This window comes from Lutra lutra, chromosome 11, assembly GCF_902655055.1.
Source record: "Lutra lutra chromosome 11, mLutLut1.2, whole genome shotgun sequence".
NCBI classification, from domain to species: Eukaryota; Metazoa; Chordata; class Mammalia; order Carnivora; family Mustelidae; genus Lutra; species Lutra lutra.
Genome location: NC_062288.1, coordinates 45,203,206 through 45,230,364, shown reverse-complemented (window position 1 = coordinate 45,230,364; position 27,159 = coordinate 45,203,206). Strand labels below are relative to the sequence as shown.

General features: G+C 37.7%; 1 protein-coding gene across 2 annotated transcripts in view; it reads left to right on the top strand.

Moving 5' to 3' along the window:
* THSD7A (thrombospondin type 1 domain containing 7A) overlaps positions 1-27,159 on the top strand; it is a 454,591-nt gene that overhangs the window by 233,003 nt on the left and 194,429 nt on the right. Inside the window, exons 3-5 of one of the 2 annotated variants that reach the window (XM_047694997.1) lie at positions 16,155-16,403; positions 19,116-19,297; positions 23,333-23,401. In XM_047694997.1, coding sequence (XP_047550953.1) covers positions 16,155-16,403; positions 19,116-19,297; positions 23,333-23,401 — 500 coding nt within the window. The remainder of the gene's footprint in view (positions 1-16,154; positions 16,404-19,115; positions 19,298-23,332; positions 23,402-27,159) is intronic. The other variant, XM_047694998.1, reaches the window with a different exon arrangement.

The window sequence follows — 27,159 nt, the reverse complement described above, 5'->3', positions numbered from 1 at the left end:
CTGTCTTCATTCATTTCCTACAAAACAAGCTTCCTGGGCAGAAGCAGAAGGCTGCCATGACTAAGCATAACGCATCCAGTAAATCTCTAGAAGGTGGTGCTGGCAGGAGCACGGTGAACAAGGGAGGCAAATCTGTAGCCAAAAGAATTGTCTATACCAGTGAGATCAAACTGTCCCCTCTTCCAGGTTAAAGTCTTAATCTCTCTCCAATCACAGATTCTCCCAATATGGTGCCATCCCAGGGCTCAGGGGTGTTCACTGCCAGTGCTAGAATAGACACTTAGAATGGTAGCATCCAGTTAACTTGGTGAAGGGAAGTACATGCTTTGAATTCATCCAAATCCTCATCTTTGCCAGCCTGTCTACCTTTTCCATGAATAAGCGCTGAGGAGACTGGAGGAAGAAAATGGCTGACATTCAAAGGGGCAGTGTTCAGGTATAAAGGAAAAGCATGACTTTGCACAAAAATCTGAGACCTTCTGTTGTGGTTTCCATGACTGTTGGTTCTACTGAGCATTAACAGCCTAGTTCCGAGCTACTGGTGCAAAAGCCTGAATGAACTGGCAGTGCTTGGTTTGTTTTGGTTTGGGCCTCACTCAAGACTGCCAAATTTATTTGGTTTCCTAGTAAATGCATCAGATCCAAAGAGCTGAGTGTTATGTATGTTTCCTCTGTAGTCCAAGGAGTTCCACCAAACCTGGTGCCTTTTCCTTTGTGTAAGGAGAAGCAGGGTCCAGCAATTAGCCTTTCACTTTGGAGGTCATCTGCCCAAGATTTTGAACCTTCAGAAAACTCACTGTGGTGGAATCCTCTGAATTTATGTCTCTGATGTTTCCCACTTCTAATGCTCAATGTTTTATCAGTGACTCTCAGGGACTTGCTACTCTCTGATTGCAAAGCACTGATGAGCATGTGTCAACCATACAGATGGTCTATGGTGTGATGATATTAGCAAAGTCCTTGCGTAAAAATCTGTGGCAACGCTAAGGTAAAATAGTGAAACTGTCCTGTTCTCCTTACCATGTGAAAGCAAAGAGGAAATATAAGAAGCCAGTTAATTTGTACAAAGTTGTTCATTCCCACTCAGAGAAGTACAAAGTAAGACATCAATGAGTTAATCACTTATCACCCGTTCAGTCTTATTTATTTATTTATTTATTTATTTATTTATTTATTTTTTAAGATTTTATTTATTTAACAGACAGATCACAAGTAGGCGGGGGGGGGCAGGCTCCCCGCTGAGCAGAGAGCCCAATATGGGGCTCTATCCCAGGACCCCAAGATCATGACCTGAGCTGAAGGCAGAGGCTTTAACCCACTGAGCCACCCAGGTGCCCCATCTGTTCAGTTTTAAAGACTGTATATGAAAATTATATAATATCAAGTTTGGGTTAGGATTTGATGAAATGGGACTCATACACTGCTAATCAGCATATAAATTAAGATCGTATATTGTAGTATTTGATAATACTACCAAAGTGTTCTATTACAATCATTTCTGATACTTTAATGATAGATTGCATACATGTATTTACATGAGCGTGAACGTATGTTTAAGGACGCTTATGTTTGTAAGTATGCAGTGTATCTCTAAAAAATACACATGTGATTCTAAAGTAAATATACATAAATACTGAGGCGCCTCAGTATTTATACTCAGGCACCCTACTGGGTGGCTCAGTGGGTTAAAGCCTCTGCCTTCAGCTCAGGTCATGATCTCGGGGTTCTGGGATCAAGCCCCACGTCGGGCTCTCTGCTCAGCAGGGAGCCTGCTTCTTTCTCTCTCTCTCTCTCTCTCTGCCTGCCTCCCTGCCTACTTGTGATCTCTGTCAAATAAATAAAAATCTTAAAAAATATATATACATAAATACTTTTTGACAGTTTTCAATTCTCAAAAACACTTAACATATATAAAAAAGAGTCGAAGTACTTAGAAAGAAGGATTTATCTGTGAGGTTACTTCTTTGAAAAGAGGAGCTACTCTTTTTACCTCATACCTAAAAAGAGGCTTTTCCTTGAGACCTCTCCATTTCCTGGGGTCTGGTAATCTAGTTAGCTTGGGCTGACTGACTAGTTTAGAGTGGGGGTGCTAAGAGAATATTCCTGTGCCCTCAGGGGCATTTGGGGTAAATCCTAAACTCTTTGAGGTAACTGTGGCAAAGGCTGCATTCTACAGCCTCCACGAAGACCGTGCTACAGAGAGGGAGAACAGCTTGGGGTCCTCTTGAATGCTGCTTATTAGTAAAGCCACCTGGAGGGGCATGGAACCCCAGCAGCAAGAATCTAGTACCTTTCCCTTTAGCCGTTCAGGATATGATAGCTTGGGACTGGGGTGCTGTCGTGAAGGACTCAGAGTTTCTCAGCAGGCTCTAAGATGGCAGCACGTATAAAAGTAGTGGGCTAGTGACAGCAATTCTACAAATTCAGCAAATTGCTTCTCAGTTTTGGGTCACAGTTAACCTTACCTATAAAAATCAAAAAATCAGTTGGGGATATCATCCTGGGTTTATATATAGATATAAAGCACACACACACAAATATCTATGTACACTTTTATTATGTATTATTACTATTATTATGATACCTTTATGAAACTTATGGCTGGTCTTAGCGATGCATCCTGGATTAACCTACCACCTTCAACACCCTCCTATGTTTTTGTATATTGCTTTGAGTCAGGAAATTTAAAGCCCAATAAATTATGTTATAATTTTATTAAATCTATAAATTTATTGCATTTGATTACAAATACAGTATGCATAACAGCTTTTCTGAACAAATAATGAGATACAATGCCTAGCAAACCATTAAATCAATAATGATGGTTATTATTAATATTAATGAAATTGATCATGAATATTTATTACCTTGTAAACATTTAATGTGCAGTAATTATTTTTATAAGTAATATAATAGGTCTCCTACCTGAGTACACAGTTATCCATTAATATTAGAATTAATATACTCTGAAGACTAGGCTTATTAATCAGTTATCTTAGACTATGTAGCACAATAACATTGTAGTCCATCCTCCCTTCCTAAAATGAAAATCTATATATTTAAAAGTGCCATCTGCATGTAGTTAATGCATTGCCTTCCTCCTCTAAAATAAAAATTGGATTCATTTCCTTTATTACACATTAAATGTTGATTTAGTTAGATCTTCCCTAATGCTTAAAAGAGACTTGCGATTAAAAAAACCCTTGCAGGGCGCCTGGGTGGCTCAGTTGGTTGAGCGACTGCCTTCGGCTCGGGTCATGGTCCTGGAGTCCCGGGGTCGAGTCCCGCATCGGGCTCCCGGCTCCGCGGGGAGTCTGCTTCTCCCTCTGACCTTCTCCTCGCTCATGCTCTCTCTCACTGTCTCTCTCTTCTCTCAAATAAATAAATAAAATGTTTAAAAAAAAATAAAAATAAAAATAAAAAAACCCTTGCATTTTAACTGAAAAATATCTTTCCACATTCTCATAGCGATGACAGATACTTACAATTGAAATTGAAACATGAGATTCTTTCACTTTGGTTATTAGAGGCCAGATCAGACTCCAAGTTACAGCTTGAAACCTTCTGTGTATTGTAACACATCAAAGAGGTATTTAAACAGGGAATATGCCTTCTCCTTTTTATTAATCTCTCTTAAGCATCCTCTTCCCTGTAACTTTAATTCAACAAAAGAGATTTCTACCACTACAGAGAAATAACTTTGAGATTATAACATACCTGTATTGGAACATGGTGAAAAAAAAATGATGAGATAAAAATGAAGCCAACAGTAGGTACTTTTCCATTAAGTTGAACAAATATTCTAGCAGGAATTCCCATATACTTATAATGACTTTTCACTTTTCCTGTTTATTGCAATTTATCTAAAGATGTTGATTTGTAAGTCCTATTTCTGAATGCCTTGGTTTTTTCCCTGAGCCTTTGGGAGCCTTTGGGAATGCATTATGGAATGGCAAATAGAATTATCTTCTTTTAAATGATTTAGCTTTCCCATTTCTCTCAGTGTTGAAAGAACTGAGCAAACTGTGTTCTTCATCTTACAGACTGCATATTTAAAGCATTTATTAAAGAGTTTTTGAGTAGTGGGTAGGATGTTTTAAAGTACTATTTCTCAAGAACTTTTTATATCTTCCAGTGTAAAACCTCTTCTCTAGTTTTAGTACTTTTAAAATACCCATTATTACCTACACCCACTGCGTTGATAATGATTTCTTCTGTTTGGTTATCTGCATCATGTGGTTCATGAATTGAGTGGATGTCACTATTTCTTCCCCAGCACTGAGGCAAAATAAACAAATGGATAAATAAAATAAAGCTGCATTTAAGGAATTTAAGGAAACTAAAGTTCAGTACAGCAGACTATAGTATCACACACCCAGAAATTAGAGGTGAACCAGACGGAAGTCATCAAATGTCCATTTCTGTGTCAGCAGAGAGAACAGTTTTAGGATGACTTGAGGTAGCTTCCAGAGAGGAAAGTTAATACGGAAGTTAGATTCAAATATGTAACTATATTGGCCTCATCTTTGCCATCATCTTCATACCTCACATTTGTAGGAATTAACTATTTTCAAGTAGTTTTCGTGTCCGTTACTCCGATGATTCTCACAACTGTCCTGCCAAATAGAAAAGCCAAATGCTGCTATCTCTACTTTAGAGACTTGGGGAAAATCACGGATTTGCTCAAGATCATGTTATGAAGAAGGACAAGATGGCAGGTCTTTCCACTCTGTCCAGGCCGAATTCTCTTTTTTTCTTTCACTAGGTAAAAAGAGAAAAATAAATTGGCACCAGACACCTAATTGAGCAAAACTTAACATTGGCCCCAATATTTTAAAAAAAGAAGAAGAAGAAAAGACTAAATAGGCATGTCTGGATGAACAGGGGGTGAGGGTCCAAGGGTACCTGTCACTAAAATCCCTTTAGCCTCCTTCCCTAAGGCCACACTGCCCTGTCCTAATGGATGTTCTCTTAGACCCTGCTTCCAGTCTCCCAGACCTCATCTCTTTTTTTTTTTTTTTTTTTAGATTTTATTTATTTATCTGACAGAGATCACAAGTAGGCAGAGAGGCTGGCAGAGAGAGAGAGAGAGAGAGAGGAGGAAGCAGGCTCCCCGCTGAGCAGAGAGCCCAATGCGGGGCTCGATCCCAGGACCCTGGGATCACGACCTGGGCCAAAGGCAGAGGCTTAACCTACTGAGCCACCCAGGCAACCCGACCTCATCTCTTTTTAGGCAGCTCTTTGCACGCCAGGCTACAATATTTATAATCCTTCCCCTATGTGAAGTGGAATTCCTGCTGCTGAACTGATCAGTTCACCCTCTCAATCCTGATGGTCCACTGTTCCTAGGGAGCAGCTCTGTCTCTTTGTCACAGGAATTATTATTCACATAAATCTCCTCAATTCTAGATGTATCATTTGTTAATTTAAGTTCATTGTTCTAAATTTTCTACTGCTAAATTCAGTATAATAAAAATGTCATGGGCTTGAGCCGGTCTTTGAAAGATTAAGATAGCCAAAAGAAATGAGAAAGAAACAGAAGCTGTGAAGAGTTGGGTGCATGGAATCAGCACCCCACATTTTCATATCCTTGAGAAGGTGATAGAGATGGTATGAAGAACCTTGAAAGTCTGGGGAATGGTTCCCACTGAACGACATGAGCTCTAAGCCAGCCATTGTGAGTTCTTGAACAGGTCATAAATTAGATAAATAAAAATTTGTCAGGAAAGTCATTCTGATAGGGCAGTGCAGGACAGTTAATACAGGAGAAAAAGACAAATGGCAGCTCAGCCTCCTGCTCCTGTCACCAACTGTACTCAGATCAGCATTGTACAAGCGGAAATGGAGAGCAGAGCTGATTGAAAGGAGGCTCTGCATAAGGATTTTGTGATAACTTGCTGCTAAATTGGCAGGGGTGTGGTTGACAATGAATCAGAAGGAATGGGAAATGCAGCAAGCCAGTTTGAGGGGGAAATGTTGAATTTCCTTTGGGGGCTATTGGATTTGAGGGAAATAGAAATGTGTCCACAGTTATTTTAGTTGGAAGTCATGCTTATGGATGTTTATCTAAAAGTAGAAGTTCAGAGAAAAGAGGAAGAGAGCAGGGAAATATTCTAGAATTGGCGATCAAAAGCAGGAACAGTTGGCATTCTTTTAGAATAATTGCATTGGTTTTCTTACATTTCTATGAATTATGAATTACATTTTATGATTAAGTGCTATACTAGTTTCAGTAATCACTGGGACCACGAGATTATTGAAGCAATGGAGAAATGGAGAATTGGGCGGGTTAGGTGAACGTTTATGGGATTTTGTGACTTAGTCAACATAGAAAAATTTTCCAGGGGTACCTGGGTGGCTCACTTAAGCATCTGCCTTTGGCTCAGTTTATGATCCCAGGATTCTGGATTGATTCCTGTGTCCTTGTCGGGCTCTCTGCTTAGCAGAGGGTCTGCTTCTCCCTCTTCTTCTCCCTCTGCCCCTCCTCCCTGCTTGTGCATTCTCACTCATGCTCTTGACCTCTCAAAAAATTAAATAAAATCTTTTAAAAAAATCTTTTTTTTCAGTCATTTTCACTGCCCCAAAGCTTTCTTGCCTTTAACTTCTGCCCCTTAACTTGGATATATTTAACCTGAGTTCTCTCTTCCATTTGTCATGAAAATTATGACAGTTATCATTTGAATTGATACTCGATAACTCTTTCAAATAATTCATATGGAATATTGTGATGTATAAGAAAAATATATATTTGCTCTTCATCTGCATTTCCTGGCTCACAGATCCCAAAACACTTGGAATTTCATAAATATTGAGAATGAGAAAGGTGCCTTTTTTTATGTTAATGAGGTGACTTTGGGAAAGCCCCTAGAGAAGAAGGCTGATTGCTATTGGAGCTAACCCTGTGATTAGAGGGTCAGGACTTTCAGTCCCACCTCCCTGCTTCCTAGGAGGGGAGGGGGCATGCCATTAGATCATTGGCCGTTGCTAATGGCCAGTGATTTAATCAGTTGTACCTATGTAATGAAATCTCCACAAAAACCCTAAGGGGTGGGGTTTGGAGAGCTGGTGAACATGTGGATTTGCTGGGGGAATGAGGGTGGTGGGCCTAGGAGGGACATGGAAGCTCTGTGCCCCTTTTCCATGCCTTTTCCTCTGCAGCTCTTCCATTTGGCTATTCCTGAGTTCTGTCCTTTTATAATAAACTGTTAATCTAGGAAGTAAAATGTTTCTCCCAAGTTCTGCCAAACCCAAGAGGTGGCTCTTGGGAACTTCTGGTCTACAGCTTATTGGTCAGAAGCACAGATGACAACCGGGGCTTGGAACTGGCATGGGAAGGTGCTGGGGACATTCACGGGCAACTGAACCAGGTAGCTAATGTCGGCATGGAGCTGAATTCTCAGATGCCTTGCTCATGTCCAGGAACGAACAGCTCATTGGTACTCCTCGGAAACCCTCAATTCCACACATTGCAGTTGGGTGCAGAACCCACAATAATACCTAAAATACCTGCCTGGTTATGTTTTCTTCCTCTTTTTGTTTAGTTTGAGTTTTTAAAAAACAGGGGCAAATACCCCTTCATGTTAAAGAACAACTTTGAGGAGAAGAATTGCCAAAATCAATCCTGCCCCGTAACGCCATTATAGAAGTCTGGTGGATGGTTCTTACCCTGCCTCATCCATCGACGTAGAGTTTTCACTTGCGATGGCTTTGGGATCGTGCCATGAAGCAGCACTGTGGTTCGCCACCTGGAACAGCGCGGGTGATGAGGAAGCAGCTGCATGGAAGCCTTCGATGTGTGAGAGGATGGAAAATATATGTACTGGCCCTTCCAGGGAGGCCTGGTTGCTGTAGCAGTTTATCCCATTACTAAATACGTGCTGCGCTGACAGCCTCACATTCAGCTGCTGACCAGCAGCGTGGCCCTCAGCTTTAATAGGGAGCATATGATCACTCCAGCTGGCAGGTGACACCGTTTGGCAACATTCCCCAGCAGCTCAACAAAAGACTTTCAAACATCAAAGCAAGGGGAAAGACCTCTGCCTTTATAAGGAAAGTGGTTTGACTGTGCATGCATTTTTGCTTCCATGAGAATTATTGCTTCTAGCTTGCCGCATTCTGTAAAGGAAAGGGCACCCTGAGAGAATGAAATTAGCTCAGAAAATTTGCAAACTCTTCATTCAAATTGATAAATAAATGGTAAATTACGGGAAATTTAGTTTCGTGTTTAAAAAAGGAATGCAGCTTGAATATAGTTAAAGACGGGAGAAGTGTTTTTTTTTAAAGATTCAGTCTGAAAACACAAGCCGGTAAGAATTTAGATTGGTTAAGCTATGAAAACTTAAGAGTCTCGAATTTTATTGAAGAAAGAGACCTAAGAGGTCTTTCAGGAAAATGCAATTTCACTACATGGGAAATTTGTGAAGCAGAGTAATCTCTACCTGATCAGGCAGGCCACTTGAAAGGAGCAATTCAGGAATATCTTGGGTCTCTTAATTATGAGCGACAGCATCATTTTCTGTCTTGCTGCAAACTGGGGACCCAGAAAAACTGGGCATTCCTCTTGGTCCATTCATTTTTTTTTTTTCATTGAAAAAGCAAACGATAGATTAATAGGAAAAATAAATATATCTGCACATTCTGTTCTTCATCTCTGAATATAATTTTAAGATTAAATCTGTATGTAAGCATAACGATGGGACTATAGGCATGACTGTCAGGTGGCTGATGGCTATCTTAGCACATGTGAGAAATGCGTCTAGCTCAGAAAGCATGTCCTTTTTTCCTCAGGTACTCAGTAGAGTTACAGTAATACTCTGTAAGTGGTTTAAGCCCCATCAGTCTTAATATTTTTGTGGCCATCATTGGAATAAACACTTTCATTCTTGGGGGGAAAACAAACTAATAAAATTAAGATACCCTGGGGGTGCCTGGGTGGTTCAGTGGGTTGGGCCTCTGCCTTCTGCTCAGGTCATGATCTCAGGGTCCTGGGATTGAGACCCACTTCAATCTCTCTGCTCAGCGGGGAACCTGCTCCCCCTCCCCTGCCTCTGCCTGCCTCTCCGCCTGCTTGTGATCTCTCTCCCTCAAATAAATAAATGAAATCTTAAAAAAAAAAAAATTAAGATACTCTGTTACAGTATACAAGCCTACACATATGATTTCCTTTATACAAAGTGATATTCGAATCTACTGTGAACACCAAATTGTAATTTTTCATATTACAAAATTTGGAGATGCTTGTTAATATTACAAGACTATAGGGTAAAATCCTTTATATAGAAAATTCTCCTGTAACGTGAATAGTGTTATTTAATGCATTTGCATCTTTACAGGAAGAAAACATGTTCTTTAATTCAATAAAAATTTTATAAGTGCTTATAGATTGATTCTACAAGAACTAAAAAAGATACAGTACTGTGAATCGTATTTACAGATAATATGTTCTTAAGTGCCAGAATGAATTATGTTTCTGAAAAGTCCCATGAGCTCATCACATTGTCCAGGCCTCATGGAGAAGTAGGAATTGGGCAGGGTTCAGGGGCTGCCGGACATGGGCTGTCTCATCCGTCATCCCATCCCACTCCCCCATTTCGGTGCTTTTCCAGCTTTCTACAGCAAAGCATCAGATGTTGGTTGCTGGTTTTCATTTTTGTTTTTGCTTCATTTCTTACTGATCAAATCACACAGTTCGATTGTATATGTTTAGGATATAGATAGCTCATGCCATATGCTTCTCTCCGTGGAATTCTGCATTAACAAAACTGGGCTATATACCCTGGTCATCGAATTGCATCCAGACATCACGTGCTTGTGTCTTGCAAACTTCAAGATGTTTTAAAAATGCCTCAGTACTTTGCACTCCTGGGCTTAGCTCCTTGCATCCCCTTGACAGACAGTTGCCCTCCTCTGTGGACCGTGTTTTGAATAGAGCTGTTCTTATAGGATTTTCTGTGCTAAAGAGGCAGAAAAGTGTATTGTATTTTTTGAAGTTGCTTGGAGCCTGGATGTGATTTAGATTCCAATAATGAGCTAGAGCTGGGCTTGGAATTGGAGCTGAGATCCTTAGGAAGAGAGAGAAGTATCCATTTCATGAGGGAGTTTGTGCCAGAAAAGTGGCTTCCTGAAGCCACAAAAGCAGCTTTCTGGATTAGAGAAATAGCCATGTGATTCTGAGGGCTAGAATTTGTCCTGAAGGGCTTGGCATAGATGCCTTCTCCTCCAGCCTATCCAATTATTTTACAAACCATCTCCTATCTGGTAATATATCTTATTGTGTGATCTACTCAGTTTCTGTTACCTAAGAAGGACTAATACTGATAAAGATTTATTTGCCAACAATAAATATGGAGTGGCTTATGTTTTTGGAGTGGTTGGGAGTTACCTTGAGACCAATGTTCTCACATTTTATTGTGCTAGTAGAACAGCAGAGAATGTTGTTAAAATATTGACTCTGATTCCAGAGTGCAGCCCAGGGACCTGAGACTCCGCATATCTAATAAGCTCCCAGTTAATTATAACGGTTAGTCCACAGACCTAACATTGAGTAGCAAAACTCTAGATTAAGCCTTCAGGAACAAGTTCCATCTCCTGGGCCCCAGACTGCAGATGTTAGGCTGAAACATGATGATGAGAAGCCATTCTGACCACTTTATTACTTTCCGTGGATTAAGAAACAAAGTGCCATGGTGACATCCAACTATAACTTTTTCTTTTTTTCTCTGTCCTTGTGTTTTTTCCCTTATTAGGAACAGAAGGAGAAAAAGGTTGTATTTTATTTGTTTGTTTTTATCTATCAGGAGAGAAGGAGAGAGTGGGGTGCCTGGGTGGCTTAGTGGTTAAGCGTCTGCCTTCAGCTCAGGTCATGATCCCAGGGTCCCAGGATCAAGCCCTGCATCAGGCTCCCTGCTCAGTGGGGAGTCTGCTTCTCCCTCCCCCTCTCCCCCACCTTTTACCCCATTCATGCTCTCTCTCTCAAATAAATGAATAAAATCTTTAAAAAGAGTGAGAGAAAGCAAGAGAGTAGAAGATTAAAAGAGGATTTAAACAAAGAGGCTTCAAAGGGGGGTTATAAGGTGCCATCTTTTTGCCTCATCAATGTATTGAGCCTACCTATTTATAAGGGACATTCTTACTAAGAGCTTATGATGCCATGCTTTCAGTCTCTAATTTTATCTGTTTCCCATGAAAAGGAACTATTTTCCCAATGTGCTATTCAGGGTGGAGGGTGCTTCAGACCCTATTTGGAGACTTCCTGAGCGCGAGGGACGTGCTATAAAGATTTGGAGAGAGATTGCTTCAGAGAAGCAAAGAAAATGGGAGATGGGATTCCAAATAGCAAATCATATAGACAAAAGTGAGTAGAAGAACTGAGCCACGAGAAGGGTGGCAGTGAGGTTTCGGTGAGGAGAGCAGGCAGAGCTGCCAGCTACTGGGGAGCAGGACCGAAAGTTAATTCTGGCTAAGTGACAAGCTGAAGGAGGGCAGTGGAAAAAGTGACAGCTTATGGAGAGCTTCATTACCAGAAAGGGAAGTTGGGACTAGCTCCCAAGAAAATGAGGGTGTTTAGAAGTTTCTATTTAAGAAGCTAAAGAATGATAATGGTATTTTAAGAGATGAATGAGACTACCTTTAGAAAGAAAGTATTTTTTCACAGATGTGATGATCATTAAATGGACTACAGAAATAATTCTAGGAAGAAAGAGATTTGAACTCAGTTACATTCTTTCTGTGTGTGTACCTTGAATAACTCAAATTATCGAAAATGAAAGTTATAATTTATCAGTTTTAATCTTGACCTGAAATTAAAAATGTTAAAGATGTGGATAATCACAGCTTAAAAGTAACTGTCAAAAGTATCTGTGCTCTGCTGTATCTTAGTGAAGTCTCTTTAAAGACAGGTATTGAACTCTGCTCTCCACTTTTTCTTTTTCTTTTTTTTTTCAATATATATCTAATTACTTTCTATCTGATATAAGGTGTACTATGTACCATCTACTTTGTTCTCAAAGCCAAGCTGTTTTTCCATTAAAGTCCTGGGAATCTGGGCTATTCTGAATGTACCATGTAAAGGAAAAGGAAACTGTCACAGTGACCATCTCATCTTTTGCCAGGCCACCCTTGCAACGGCATAGCCCATGCTTTGGACTTTCTGACAGGGGCATGTTCTCCAGAAAACCATAATGAACCCAACTGTGTAGTTCCCCTAAGCTCTTAGAGTCAATTTTCTGCATGGCCAGAATAAAGGAGAGATTGGTACAGGATGGCAGCTGAATAATTTAATGACCTTGGATCATTTGGTGACCCTATTTAGTCTCACTAACAATCACAAAATGGGCTTACCAAGGCCTAAAATGTACCCCAGTGTGTGAGCCTTTAGACGCTCCTGTTGCCTTGGTTTTCAACTCTGATGTGCATATGATTATTGAAAGTATACGATCCATCCAGAGCTTTCAACTAAAGTTGACTTTTAATTCTGGACCTCCCCACTGAACGTTAGTCTGTTGGATATGTCATGGATATGTCCACATCAAATCAAGACATTAATGTTAGACTCATTTATCAGCTGCCAGAAACTTGCTTCTCATTCCATGCTCTCCATTTCAACGAAATGCAATGTTGCTCACGAGATTGCCAAAGTTAAAAAAGTCCAAGTTATTTAATGACTCCTCCTTCTCTTTTAACCTTTCAACTATCCATCAGGTTGCATGGTTCTAACTCCTCTTTTCTTACAGTTGGTAACTCCTTTTAATTCCAATTGCAATCACCGTGGCAACTTCATAGACCTCGTAAGCGAAAGATTTAGTTGGAATCCTAGTTCTGTTATTTGCTAGACTTAGAGTCGATATTTAGATTGCATTTCCTTATCTTAAACAAACAAACAAACAAACAAACAAACAAATGACCTTCCACCTTACAGAGTAGTTATGAGGATTACAATGAGATATTCTAGGTAAAACTCAACACAGAACATGGCTCATAGTAGACATTCATTGGAAGTTAATCTCATGTTCATGTTCATGCCTTTCGTCTTGAGCATTGCCTGGCACATAGTAAGCATTCAAATATGTTTCTATTCATATGTGCATCATATTATGTCAGTGACATCATAATAACCATCGTCAAAGTCTCCCTGCCTCCAATCTTGTGTCCTAATATTCCACCCTCTACCTCACCATCACATCTCGTGATGTATCTCATCTAATTCTTATAGGATCTCAGTACAAATCTTGGGAGATCTCATGTACATCTCATGAGATCTCCATCCCAATCTTGAGAGAAACAAATATCGTTTTGTCCTTTTTGCTGCACAGAAGGTGCTTTTCTGGATTGACATAATTGCCCTTGATCTGACCTATGCTTCAGTTCCACTCCTATTTCTACTGTACAACACAAACTCCTTACATTGAGGTCAAGGAAAAATCTGTGTTTTCCCCAACCTGTCTTTATCTTAATCTGACAAATTCTAGTACATTGTTTAACATTCACCACAGTGACCTCCTACTTCATATAATCTTCTGTGCCTCCCTCAGCAGAATTAAACGCTTGCCACCTAATTACTCTACTCTTGACTTTGTGTACCCAAAGCCCGATATCGAGTAGAGGTAACATGTTTGTTGAAATAATTGTTGGGGTATTGGAAAATCATAAGAAAGAAAATAGATTGATGGATAAATAATACATATGTCACATATTAATATAACAATACTGTTTTTGTGTCTATGCCACTAATTCTCATATGTAGGACCTGCTCTGAAAATTAACATTTATCAAGGAAATATATTTGTTTTGGCTTTTCCATAATCACTAATTCCATTTGAAAGTGCATGGATGGTACAAATCCTGGGGCAGTGAAATAACAATACTAGTGGATTGACAATTTGCCAGTAACTTTGGCTTTGGCCTCAGCTAAAGAATTTGTCCTAACATACCAAGAGTTATGCTTTAAATTCTGACAAGTAGGGAAGACTGGTTGAGAAAATGGGCTCTGATTTTTAAAAACCCAAGTTCAAATTCCAATCTAGTACTAACTAGCTATGTGATCTTGAACATGTTCCCTGACCTTTTGGAGACTCCTTCCCTATAAAATGGAAATAATAATGGCACATATATAAAAGGATTATTGGGGGTCTCAACTGAGATTTTAAACCTAGTTGCATATACACAAGACACACATGACTAGCCTAGGCCACATTTGGCATCGAGTCTGCCTAGAAGTATATAGAATAGGAACTTGGCATGATAGTATTTTCAGATGTTCATCATCTGGTAGGAACCCTCATAGAAATCCATGCAGCACAGTTCAACTGGAAGAAAAGTTCTACATCAGACCTAAAAGCTGCCCTGACTTAAAAATCTCATGGTCCACAGAGACTGGTATCTCTTGAAGCAACCTATGGTCACAGCCTGCAAGGTCCCCATAAAAACAAGCCCCACAAGTTGCCACATTCAGGGGAGCCCAAAGATGTGGCTGTTTACCAGGTATTTGTAGCTTCCCCAGTGCAGGCGGAGTATATCCAAAGGGGCCATTTTTTCACAGTATGATGTAGTAACACAGTTGACTTTCCGACTTTTATCAGATATCCAGGGTAACTAACTAGAGGTAATTAACTAGAGGTAACGTGATAGTCACATTCTCTACAAAAGATTAAAAGGAATTGCCAATTCCTCTGCCTGTACTTGGAACATGAACTTAGGAAGTATTACACTGAGGATAATGTATGCATGTTTATATGAAGACAGTCTCATGAAAGATAAGAAATGTATCTAAGAGGAAATTAAATATGGAAAATTTTGTAAAGAGAGCCACTGTGGAATTAATGATTTGGTCATTATTTTTCCTGATTTTTGTGAATGAACACATAAGTGTTAGAATGAAAACTGACTCATTACAGAGGAAGTTTTGCTCTGTAGTTAGTGTTGTACCTAATATATTATTAATGCTCAATATATGCCATTTGAGTAAAAATTGGGTTTTGATCCTTTCTTTCATTCTAAGAAGAACAGGGTTGACTCACAGGGCCCCTTTACCACAGTTCTTGGATGATTCTTCTTCCCAGATCTCTCAACTCAGACAAATTGACTTTTATGCTTTGAGCTCTAATTGTCTCCTAGGATTGCAATTTTCCTATACATGCCAGTAGAATTAAGAAGATGGAATGTGAGTTGTTGCATTAGAATGGACCTGCCTCTCGTATGGTTAATTACCATAGTTAAATATAGCACCTGAATGACAAGGCAGAATTATCAGTGCCTTCTCCCACTGGAACAGATGGCTCTATCATGGCGACAGGCTGCCTGTGTCTTGTAAACATGCACTACTGGTTGTTCAGAATGGGCAGGAGTTCAACTGAGTATCAACACAAGGCCATCCAATTCCAGGAAAACAGCTCAAAGTGCATATGCCCATAGTCATTGACATTCATAACATCATCTTCGTATATATACATGTTTCAGTTTAGAATCCAACATCCCTCTAATTCAAGTAGGAGTAGAGAGATAAAAGTTTGAACATAAATACTTTACTGATAAGTAAATGTGCGAGATCTGTTACTGAGAGGGTATTCTTTAAATCATGAATAGACATATTTCTAATGTCTCTGATGTATTTGAGATACCTATATGTATATTGTATATTAAAGTGTGAACTAGAAAAGTTGATCTATTTGAATAACCATACATTATCATAGTAAGTGGCAGCTGAAGTTTCAAATGGTATTAAAAATAATGTTAAACTTATATTTTCTATTTAAAACAGTATTGTTTTAAGTTAGCCAGGCATGTTTATTTAAATCACTCAACAATGAAAAGTACATGTTAACGGCTCTTGGTTTCACATTTTCTAAATTAAAACAAATCTGGAATGAGTGAAATGAACAATACGGTGAACTTAGTTTCAGTTAATTTTGCTTCGACCCTTTATTTTCTATTTCCTATGAATAGTTTAACAACTCTTGCAAAATAGGAGGAAATGCAAATGTTAGCTTTGAGTCTAACTGCTTTTACACATCATAAATGTTGATATATTTTCAATGAAATTGGAATTGTATCTCCAAGTAGAAATAAAAATGTCCAAGCTTATTTTACTCTAGAGCATAGAAGACAAAGTTCATAACTGCTTATTAGTTTGTGATGAGAATACCAATGTTCTTTTGCAGCTTCTGCCGGCAAGAGAACCTGCCAATGACCTTCCAGTCCTGTGTGATCACCAAAGAGTGCCAGGTGTCAGAGTGGTCAGAATGGAGTCCCTGCTCAAAAACGTGCTATGACACGGCATCCCCCAAAGGCACTCGTGTCAGGACGCGGATCATTAGGCAGTTTCCTGTTGGCAGCGAGAAAGAGTGTCCAGAACTTGAAGAAAAAGAACCCTGTGCGTCTCAAGGAGATGCAGTTGTCCCGTGTGCCACGTGAGTATATAAGGACTGCGGCTTCCTTTGCCGTGACGTCTCCCCAAACTGCGTGTCTCCCCACATTCGCTTACCCAGCTGACACTAAATGAATAGTATGTTGAGAAATAGGGATTTTACAGATTCTTCTAAGTGGGAGAAAATAAAATACTGTTTTTACAGGCACTGTCCTTATAGAATTCTGGTTTTACAGACTAAACGTGTCTTTAGTGACTTATATTTCCAAATCTCTCTGAAGTCTAGATTTTTAGCAGCAATTCTCTGTTGACATATTTCTGTAATAGGGATTGATAACTTTCTTCTGTAAAGGGGAAGATAAGATGTTAGGCTTTGGGCGGAACAGGTGTCTCTGTGGCAGTGACTCAACAGTACTTTTGGAGCCGGAGATCATATATAAACGAATGAGTGGATCTGTTCCAATGAGCCATTATTCATAAAAACAGTGGACAGGTTGGATTTGGTCCTTGGGTCATAGTTTGTCAACCCCCATTCTATAACATAAAATAAACTTTCAAACTATAGGCTTCTGTTGCTTATTAAGCAAGGCCTATTAAAATTCAGGACTACAGATAACAATCCTATCGAATAGGGTAAAATACTACACCACAATAATGAGCCTTTAAGCTACATGAGGACAGGATTGTGCTTATTAACTTTGTTTTGTTTTGTTTTGTTTTGTTTTCACCACCATATATCACAGGGCCTGGCACACAGCAAGTGCCCAATAAATGTTTATTGAATTCCGATGAAATAAGGCCAATTCTGAAACATTTAGCTGTGTATCCTAATTCTTCTTATCCTTAAAAAAATATTTCCAAGACATTACTGTGAATTATCTTGGCAATAAATACATTTAAGCCTAGTCTGAGTATAGAATATTGATAAAACAACTTAAAGAATCTTAGTTCCTCAGAGATATGCACAAGCTTCATTGAGAGCTTTTCTGGAATATTCCAAACATTTAAAGAACTTGCATACAACGCAAACTTCACGAGCCAGTGAGGAGGAAAATTAATCCTACTACTACCACTTCAAACAATAATAACAAGTAATAGCAAAGATGATGATTTACATGAGACCTTCAGTTATGCAGCACTTTGGAATCATCTCTTCTCTCCTGATATAACAGGGGGCTGAAAACTGTAGGGAGTTCCCTTCCAGACTTCTCTGCTTATCCCACTGACCCTGTGTTCTTCTCTATGTAATAGGCTTGAGGAAGTTGTCATGATCTCCTGTGGTTTATCTCCTATGAGTTTCTTCCTTTTTTGATTCAAGCTAGGTGTTTTATTCTTTATCCTCTCAGATATTTGAACACCACTGACAAAATAAATATATATTCTGAATCTCTTTCTTCTCTCCCTTTTTGGAAGGGAGCATTTTTTTAGCATACGTGACCAATTTACATCAGGAGAAGTGTGATCCTAGGATGGCCTACATTCAGACTCCATTCTATAAAAAGTAAAATTTTTATTTTAAGTCACCTTATGAATAATTTATTTGGTTTGACATTCGTTGTCACCCCCCACCCCACCATCTTACTCAAGACATTAATTATCCGTGTTTTCTTTTCTTTCTCTCTCTCTCTTTTTTTTTTTTTAATTTACCTGAATGCTCGACTTCCTTTATAAACGTAATGTAATGTTGGGAGTGTTGTTCCTTGATGCCCCAGTCCTGCACCTGTGTTCAGCCACTTATAAAAATGAAAGAATGGATGTGAAGGTCAGGTTGACTGTCAGGAAACTTCACCATTGACAAAGCAAAGCACCTAGGTTGGACATCTGAAGGCCCATTTAACTCTTTTGTCTAATTGAGATGAACATTAGCACCTCCATTTGTACCTGTGTTGGCTGTTAATCTGATTACTGAAGAAGCCTCTTGGGTAGAGTGACACAAAGTGTTTACATGAGCCATTTTTCTTTGTGCTTTTAGAATATCCATTTTCCTCGAGGTGGAGAAATGCCATCAGTATCTTTAGTGGCATCAGGAAATAGTTCCCTGGCTATCTCCTTAAAGCACGTGTTGGGCTGACAAGCCCCCGACATTTCTTTCACATCATAATGTTGATTGGAGCTTTAATTTAGAACCACAGATCGTCTTTCCTGTGTTCCGCTGATTAGAAACGTCAGCTCTTTTCAGCATTCATCAGGCACTCATCAGGGATTCTCAGTGCTACAGAAAAACATTCATTCTTGACAATAAGGAGAAAACTCGGAATTGTTATATTTTTTAATCCTAATGTACAATTATAATTTTGATCCAGTACGAAGTAGCAATTTTCATGCATTTTATTAAAGGCAAAACAAATGTTTGGGTTGGTCGTCATTTAGAATGTTTTCCATTCCCAGAGTCATTCCTCCTTTGTTTATAAGCATCCAGAAAGGGCAAGCCCGAGTTCAGCTTAATTGAACATAAAATTTTATGTTTTCAGCATGATGCTCTCTTTTCATAAAATATTTATAAGTAACTTCCAGTAATTGCAATTAAAACAGGATCATCCTAAATTTAACCCCTCTTTAAGTGGAGCACTGCTGAGGATGAAAGAGAGGAAATTGAAACTGAGTCCGTATCACAGAGATGTAGTAGCCTGTGGTTGATTCGAGAGGAAAGTGTTTTTTAGATTAATCTTCTTCAGAAAAAAAAAAAAATTGGAAGAGCAGAGCAAAATTTTACTCAGTAAACATGGTTGCCACTGCCAGCTTTTACTTTTTTTAGGTACGGCTGGAGAACTACAGAGTGGACCGAGTGCCGTGTGGACCCTTTGCTCAGTCAGCAGGACAAGAGGCGGGGCAACCAGACAGCCCTCTGTGGGGGAGGGGTCCAGACACGAGAGGTATACTGTGTGCAGGCCAATGAAGACCTCCTCTCACACTTAAACACCCACAAGGACAAAGAAGGTAAACTGTCTTCTTCTTCTTAAGGACTTACTCATGGAGATTGAGCATGGAATCACCTTGCAGGAAGATAGATATAGATACAGATATAGATATACTTATAGATATTTGGAACATGAATAGTCATGATTCTAGTCACATAATGGTTGATATGGTGAGCGCTAATTTAAATTTTCATTTAAAAAAAATTCAATTCTGTCTCTGGTCAATTCTAATTTACTGACAAGTCTCTAAATTTTCTTACTGCAAGCTCTGAGTCAAAATTTAGCAGGCGTAATTAATTATAAAAATAGAACAAAATGTAAATATACACATAGAATGCTCATATATATTCTAAAGTCCAGAATTTCCTTGAATGTGGTGTAAAACCTGCTTGTGAAAGGACAGCCCATTTTGCTGTTTGTAATATGGTTGAAAGATAAATATATTGAAAAAATAATGATGGTATTGAGTGAAATTTTTAATGTGAATTTAAATGAAATAAATATGGAATAAGTGCAGTGTACAACTACAGTAAAAAAAAATAACTGAAAGGCATGACATTTTTTTAAAACCCTCTGTTTAAACCCTCTGACCTGGCAGAGATATCTTAGACATTTTTTTGGTCTGAATCTCAATGTGAGGACCAGACTCGGTAAGTGTGCCAAGGATAAGTGAGTGCAACATGGCCCATGCTTGAAGTATGTATTAGTGTTTATTAATATTACTCTAAAATTCTAATCATTATTGGATCAAGTTTGTTTTCAGTTAGTTACTCTTAAGTGCCCACAAATAGGAATATTTTTAAACAATGTTAGAAGCATACCTTCTTACCTTCCCTTGATTTGAAGGATAGCAGGGTTTTTATCATTAGACAGTTTAATAAATATCTATTAGTTGCCAGCAGAGTTCCAAAAATTGTGTAAGGTAGTGAGGATGGAAATATCCGTACAAATTCTGTGTCAAGAAAGCGCTCCTGGTTAGCATGAGGGCACACAAACAAATATAATACAATATGAAATGCATTATAACTTGAGTTTTAGAATAGCAGTAGGGGTATCATAGAAACAGAAACAGAGAGGAAGTGGCCTACAGCTGAGTGATAACACACACATTCCATATAGTAAGTGGGTCAGGAATGCAAGAGGAAGTTTATTACAGGCAGCGGAGACAGCATGTATTAAAGCACACCATTAGGGGCTCCTGGGTGGCACATTCGTTAAGTGTCTGCCTTCAGCTCAAGTCATGATCCAAGGGTCCTGGGATTGAGCCCCACATCAGGCTTCCTGCTCAGTGGGAAGCCTGCTTCTTCTTTTCCCCCTGCTTGTGTTCCCTTTCTCGCTGCATCTCTCTGTGTCAAATAAGTAAATAGAATGTTGGATTTGGCAAGTTGTAAATAGGATGGAGTAGTACTTCCCAGCAGATATGTTTGTTGGTAAAGGAAAAAAAATAAGAATAAAGACCCCCCAAAATGAGAATATTCAGAGAAGCAATCTGATGGAGGACCAGAAGAGAAGGGAAAGAACCAAGAGAAACGGGTGTTTCAAAAAAATAGGAGATGACTCCTCTGCCTCCCCCCAAAATGAGCAGTACAAGTGACCAGCAGTTCATAGAAACAGACACTGAAGTTCTGCATTTGCAACTTGCAAAATTTAATTGTTTTGTAGCTGTTAACTTTACATAGCATGTCAACTCATTTAGGAATCTAGCCTCAGGATACATTTTGCTACTAATGTATCTTGAGGTTGTAAGGAAGTAGCATAAAACATGTAATGTTAGTACATTAATATTTTCTTGGCCATTTTAATGGCTACATTTTTAACACTCTTAGGTGGATTTATTATAGCAGTCCTTTCAGAGTAGTATAATTTCATTGCTAGAGGTAGATCAGATTTTAGTTTCTGAATGTCAATTATGTCCTGTGGGTTATTACTTTCAAAAGATCCTTCAGAATTCTGAATTGCAACTGGGTATTTCTTTTTTAATCATTTTGCCACAGAGTCTCCCTATCACTGTCAAAGCATGGAAGAGCACCAAAAATAAAAGTCACAGTGTAAAAGGAAAACAAAAAGAGTATCATTGTTAAGCTGTGTCTCTTGGATAAAGCAAATGCCAAAACAAAATCCATGGATATGGAAATAATTGATACGGCAAAAATTAATGTTAACCAATAAGTATATAGGAATTTATGTCCTTTCATTTCAAATAAAAGCAAGAGTACTAGTAAGATCCATGTAGTCTTTGTAAAAACAGTTAATTCTCCCTAAAAGTTGCAGCCTTTTTTTTTTTTTTTTTTTTTGGTCAGAACTGAGGCTATATGAACTTCCTTCCAGAAGCACTTAACATTTCCCAACAGGAATATTATTCAATATGCCAGGATCCCAAGGGTGACATGTAAAGACTATAAATTTGTGTGAATGGAGAATAATTAGGCTGTGGGCTGTGGGGATTGTGCACATTCTGTTTTCCTTCCATAAAAAGGAAAGAATGAAAGCTTACTTTATAAAGAGAGGAAAAGTTCTCAAAATAACTTCTTCAATCAATCCTGATAAGAAGGTACTGATCTCAAGTAATCTTGATTGTGTAACCATGAACAGCCTACCCCAAGAACAATTCATATTGTTGTTAATAAGAAGAACAAAGTCTATGCTGTTGCTTTTGTAGATTCTCACTATGTGTTCCATGAATAAATGTCTTGTTTTCACATGTAACCAAGCTATTAAAAAATACCTTAACCCAAAATAAAATACTTTAACTCAAAATAAAATTTCCTGTTACAGAAATACTGAAAACAAGTGATAGGAAGTTCACATAAAATTCCTTTATTGTCTTGGCACATCACATTACACAGAATAATGGTAATGACCACCTTAGTACAAGGACAGGGCCATCTTAAATCACTTTATTCATTGGTGTATTCACTACTCTTCATAGAGTCAAACCACACCATAAAAATTCTCCTCCCTGGAGCTAATATATTTAATTTCCAGAAAATCAAAATATGTATTATTAAAGTAGTCACAAAGTATAATGTATTATATTTACAACCTAGTATCCTACCTCTGTCGGTTGAATTATATCATTAGAATATTCAATAAATTGGTGATTGTGTCTATTGACAATAGGAAAAATGTATCTACTTGATATTGGAAAGTATCCGCATTTTACTCATGGACTGCTGCAGGCCGTAGGTATCCCTTCCAATCCTGACAAACTTTGTCCTACAATATTCAGGTGATCAAAATTCCCACTTCTTTAGAAGAAAAATTTGACAAGTTTCTACTGAGAAGAGTTAGTAGTAAGACCCTGGACAATTTCTGTTCAGCTGGCTGATCAGAATTCCAGCAGACTGTGAAGAATGTTCAGTTTATGATGGCATGAAAGCTACCCTTATCAGAATATGACAGGAAGAAGCCTTGCCTCTGGGGAGGTTAGCAGTAGCTAGAAAGCTGATGAAAATGTTGCTGATCATTGGATGCATGAACATGAATTGATTGTTGAAAGAGCTCAAAGTGAAATGGAAGTAGATTTTAGCTATGGTAATTCAAGAAATTCTTTCTTTTGATACAGATTGAACATGTTTCTAAATGAGGGGAACCAAGAGCATTGGTTATAAAGCACCATGAAACTTTCCGTGATACGTATTTTGGGAAAATTTGGAACATTCTTTTGTAGAAAACGTATCAAAAAATCCACACTGAAATCTGGATAAGGTGTGTGGAATTTGAGGTTATTAAGAAATACAGCCTGGATAGTGAGGCTATATATGACATAAAATAAACCAGCAGGAAGTTTGGAGGATCAGTGGAAAGATGGTTGGAAGGAAGGATGGTTGAACTGTGAATGGGTAGAGCAAGAGATGAATAAAGAATTCTTATTTTCCCATGTTCTGCCAAGAAACAGGGGAATAAAATAGTCACCATCTCTAAATGGAATGCAAATTATTTATAATTATAGTCATTTATCTATAGTTTCCATGAACTAGCCCACTTTAGTCAAAGCTATTTGGGGGGAAGAAAAAACGGCTATGCTTATGGTGCTGTTTCCCTGTTATTTCAGAAAGTAAATATCAGAGTACATCGAAGTCTAGTGCTGCACCTTTCCTATCCATCACTTTTCAAATAACAGGTAGGTGAGAACATTTTACATGCCATTTAAATCAGAAATGCGTATCAAAGATTCTCTGTACATTTCCTGAAATAATCCTTTAACCATCCAGGAAAGATAGAAGTTTACTTTCACTTCCTACTTTTCTAGAAATGTATCGAAGATACATTTTGAGATGGAAGTGCTTTCCTGTTTCTTGACTTTCTACAGTATCATTACATAGATGTAAATTTTAGAAAAACATAAAAAGATTTTAAAATTTGCTGGCTTAAAAATGTCAGTAGGATAACATAATTATATATGCAGATATATAACATTTGGTTATGAACACTTCTGTTGAAATAAATTAATGAGAGTATGAACACTTTTCACATCATATTTCTAAGTACACCACTTTGTGCTCTCCTAATTTTAATAAGGTAAATGTAAAAGGAACTAAATCATACCATGGCTGCCTTTTGGAGACGGTCTACAAGGATGCAGTCAGATGTAAAAAGCACTGTGATACAATTACAGAATAATTAAAACATAGGATATCCCTGAAAAAGTCAGATATTTCTTGGAAATTACTTCTCAGGATATTTTGTGGGAGAGAAAGACTGTTAACTCTATCAAATTTATGAGGAGTAGATTACAAAATAGAAAGTAAGATGACAAGAGGTGTCAGCTGCTGGGAAAGAAGCTCATAAAAACTTAACATGCTGGGAATTAGATTAAGCTGGTCAGTGATCTACCCGCAAGGTAACTTAGAATTTTTTAGTAGAGGAAGAGCTTACTAACGAGATATCAAGAAGTACTCAACCAAAAAAGCAATCAAAAGAATACATATATATATATAAATAAATAAAGTGAGACAGCTTGGAAATCATGCAGGTGTGAAAAAGGTCTCATAATACCTTTGACTTAGTTGACATTTAATAAACATTTGTTGTTTGACATGTTTACTCTCCCCTTTGTAAAATGCTATAATTTTTTAAATTTGTCTAAAAATTGTTTTTTGAACATTTCAAATGCACTTAAAAAATTCTTGATTTCAGCAAGGGGTTATATTCAAGCAGACCCTTCATTCCTGAATAAACAGTTACTCACACTTCTGACTTTGAATACGGGAAACATGATCTAGTTGTTGGAGCAAATGAGGAAAGTCAAAATTCAGGCACTGTGCCTCAATTTGGCCACTCAGTTAAGAGAATATGTTTTATATATCTTATTTCTCTTTTCTAGTTACATAACAGCTTAAAAACCTCTTTTGGTGAATTTTCATCTTAAGGCTATTTTCAAAAGAACCCTAGACAGATAATCAGGAAACCTTGTTTTCATTTCTGCCTGGCCTTGTGTCATTATGCACATTATTTAACTTTATTTGCCTAAAAATACCTATTAAATGATTCCTCTGTTCCATTTCCAGTAATATGGCAGATTAGAATAGCTGAAAACCTTTCCTTACAAAACAGGATACAGTATTATTTTAAATGCTTTTAAGTGCAGAATTGAGGTCTTGATTAACCAAATGATTTCTCAAAACAAATCAAGAAGGTTGAGCTTTCCATGGTCGCCCTCAGGCAGTAACGGTACGTACAGGGGGAGGGTTACCCATTACAGGGATTTTGGGGGGATGACGCAGATAAGGGGTATGACATAAAACTTAGAGCCCCCACCCCCTAAAAACGTGAACAAGCAGAAGTACTGCTTTATTTCATCAACCTTAAAGGGTTATTGTACCAGCGAATGAGTAGAGAAACTCAGTTTACTTATAGAGGAAAAGGGCAAGGAAGCAGGTCAGCCTCAACCTCAGTGTGAACAAACCTCTCCTAAGAATTCCAACTATGGGCTTGGACTCACCACTAATTAGTTACGTTTCAAATTTATGGTACTTCCATGAGTCCAAAGACCACAAAGCTGAGAAATTAGTATAAGAAATGGCATCAGGCCAATGGTACTCCAGATTGCCTGACATAAGGAAAAGCCAAAACTCTGAAGATGCGAATACCTTAACCTAAGCCACAGCATTTCCCCAGATAAACTGTACCATCAAAACTGCAAACTACATGAGGAATAATAATCCATTTTATATAGGGTTTAAAATACCTAACAAACATTAAGATGAGACGTGCAGTGTTGGAAATATTGGAAATAGCAGTTAGAGACCATAAAGATATGTGCTAGAATTTACTAAAGATGTAAAGGGAAAAATTAAAACATTAAATATAATGAGTCACAATAAAAAAAGACCAGATTTAAAAAAAAGAAAGAAAGAAAGAAAGTAAAAGTAGTTCTAGAACTGAAAAGTGCTTTTATTGGAAATAAATAAATGGGTTGATGAGATGGACTGAGTTTAACAGTTATTAATAAGCTCAAGACAAATGTAAGGAAATTATTCAAAATGCAACATTGAAAATAGGAGTTAAGAATAAAAGTGAAGTAAGTCATGCAGAATTAAACAAGAAGTTTCAGAATAAGAGAATGTATGAAAAAGATGAGAGAATTTTGTAGATTTGATGAAAGATAAGAATGTACAAAATCAAGAATTTCTAAGCAGTACGATAATATATACATGCTTGATATAGTGAGTGAGATTTCAGTTCATCAGCTATATAAGGACAAGTAAAAGGAATAAAGAAAAGGCACAAATTAACTAAAAAGGAATTAACAAATTTATAGTGAAATTCTCAAAAGCTGCAAAAAAAGCAAAATAACAACAATGATATGTTGAAAGTGCTGAGAGGAAAATAAATGTCAACTTGGATTTCCAGCTACCTACCATTAAAAACTATGGACAAAGTGAAAGGGTTTTACCTCTATTAAGCTCTCACTGAAAGAGCTCCTAAGTGATAATGTTTGAGATGAAGGAAATTGAAACCAGAAACAGAATTCAAGATGTACAAAGAATTTGATAACCATTTGGGTGATCTAAGTAAGTCTAGATATGATGACGTTGTATGAATACATGACTAAAACACTCTGGTAATCTATGACAGAAGGAAATGATAAGGAGTATATTTTGGGGGAGATATTGAGCACCTTCGTATTTTATTAAGTCAGTATGTATTTTAAAAATGTAAGAATAATGATCAAAGTAGAAATATAATTATTAATATAATAATTACATAATCATATAAGATAGATATATGTAGATATATATATCTATATATACACTCTTCAGTCCAACAAAGGAAATAAACAGGACTAAGTAAAGTTCAGTCAACTCAATGAGAATAAGATGTTAAATAAGAGAAAACTCATTTTTTTCTTACAGAGATGATCTAATTAAGACCAAATAAAGAGAAAAAAATCTAGAAATATGACTTTTATATGTCACAGTCAGAGGTTATTACAGAAAATTATTTTGTTTTAATTATTACTGCATCTATGAGACCAACCACTGAATTATAAAGTGTTCACAGTGATCAAATTAAGAGTGTGGATTAATCAGTCCACACATTCACCACTGCTGGCAAATATGTAAACACACAGACTGCACATGATGTATTTCCCAGGCAATAATGCAATCTGTACATATAAACTACAGTTGAAATTTTTATTTTCTCTAGGAAATAATGTAAAATTGACTTAAATTATGTATGTATGCAGCATCAAAACTCTTCAGAAGATTAAATGTTTTATCAATTAAATGGATAATTTTATTATTCAGAAAACTGAAGGAGAGAAACACCCAAAATTTCATGTTTCAAACCTTTCTCCCTTCCTGTCATTCATTTTTCCCAGTTTGCTAATGGGAAAGATACATGACATGGGCATTATTACTTAGGCAAAGACAA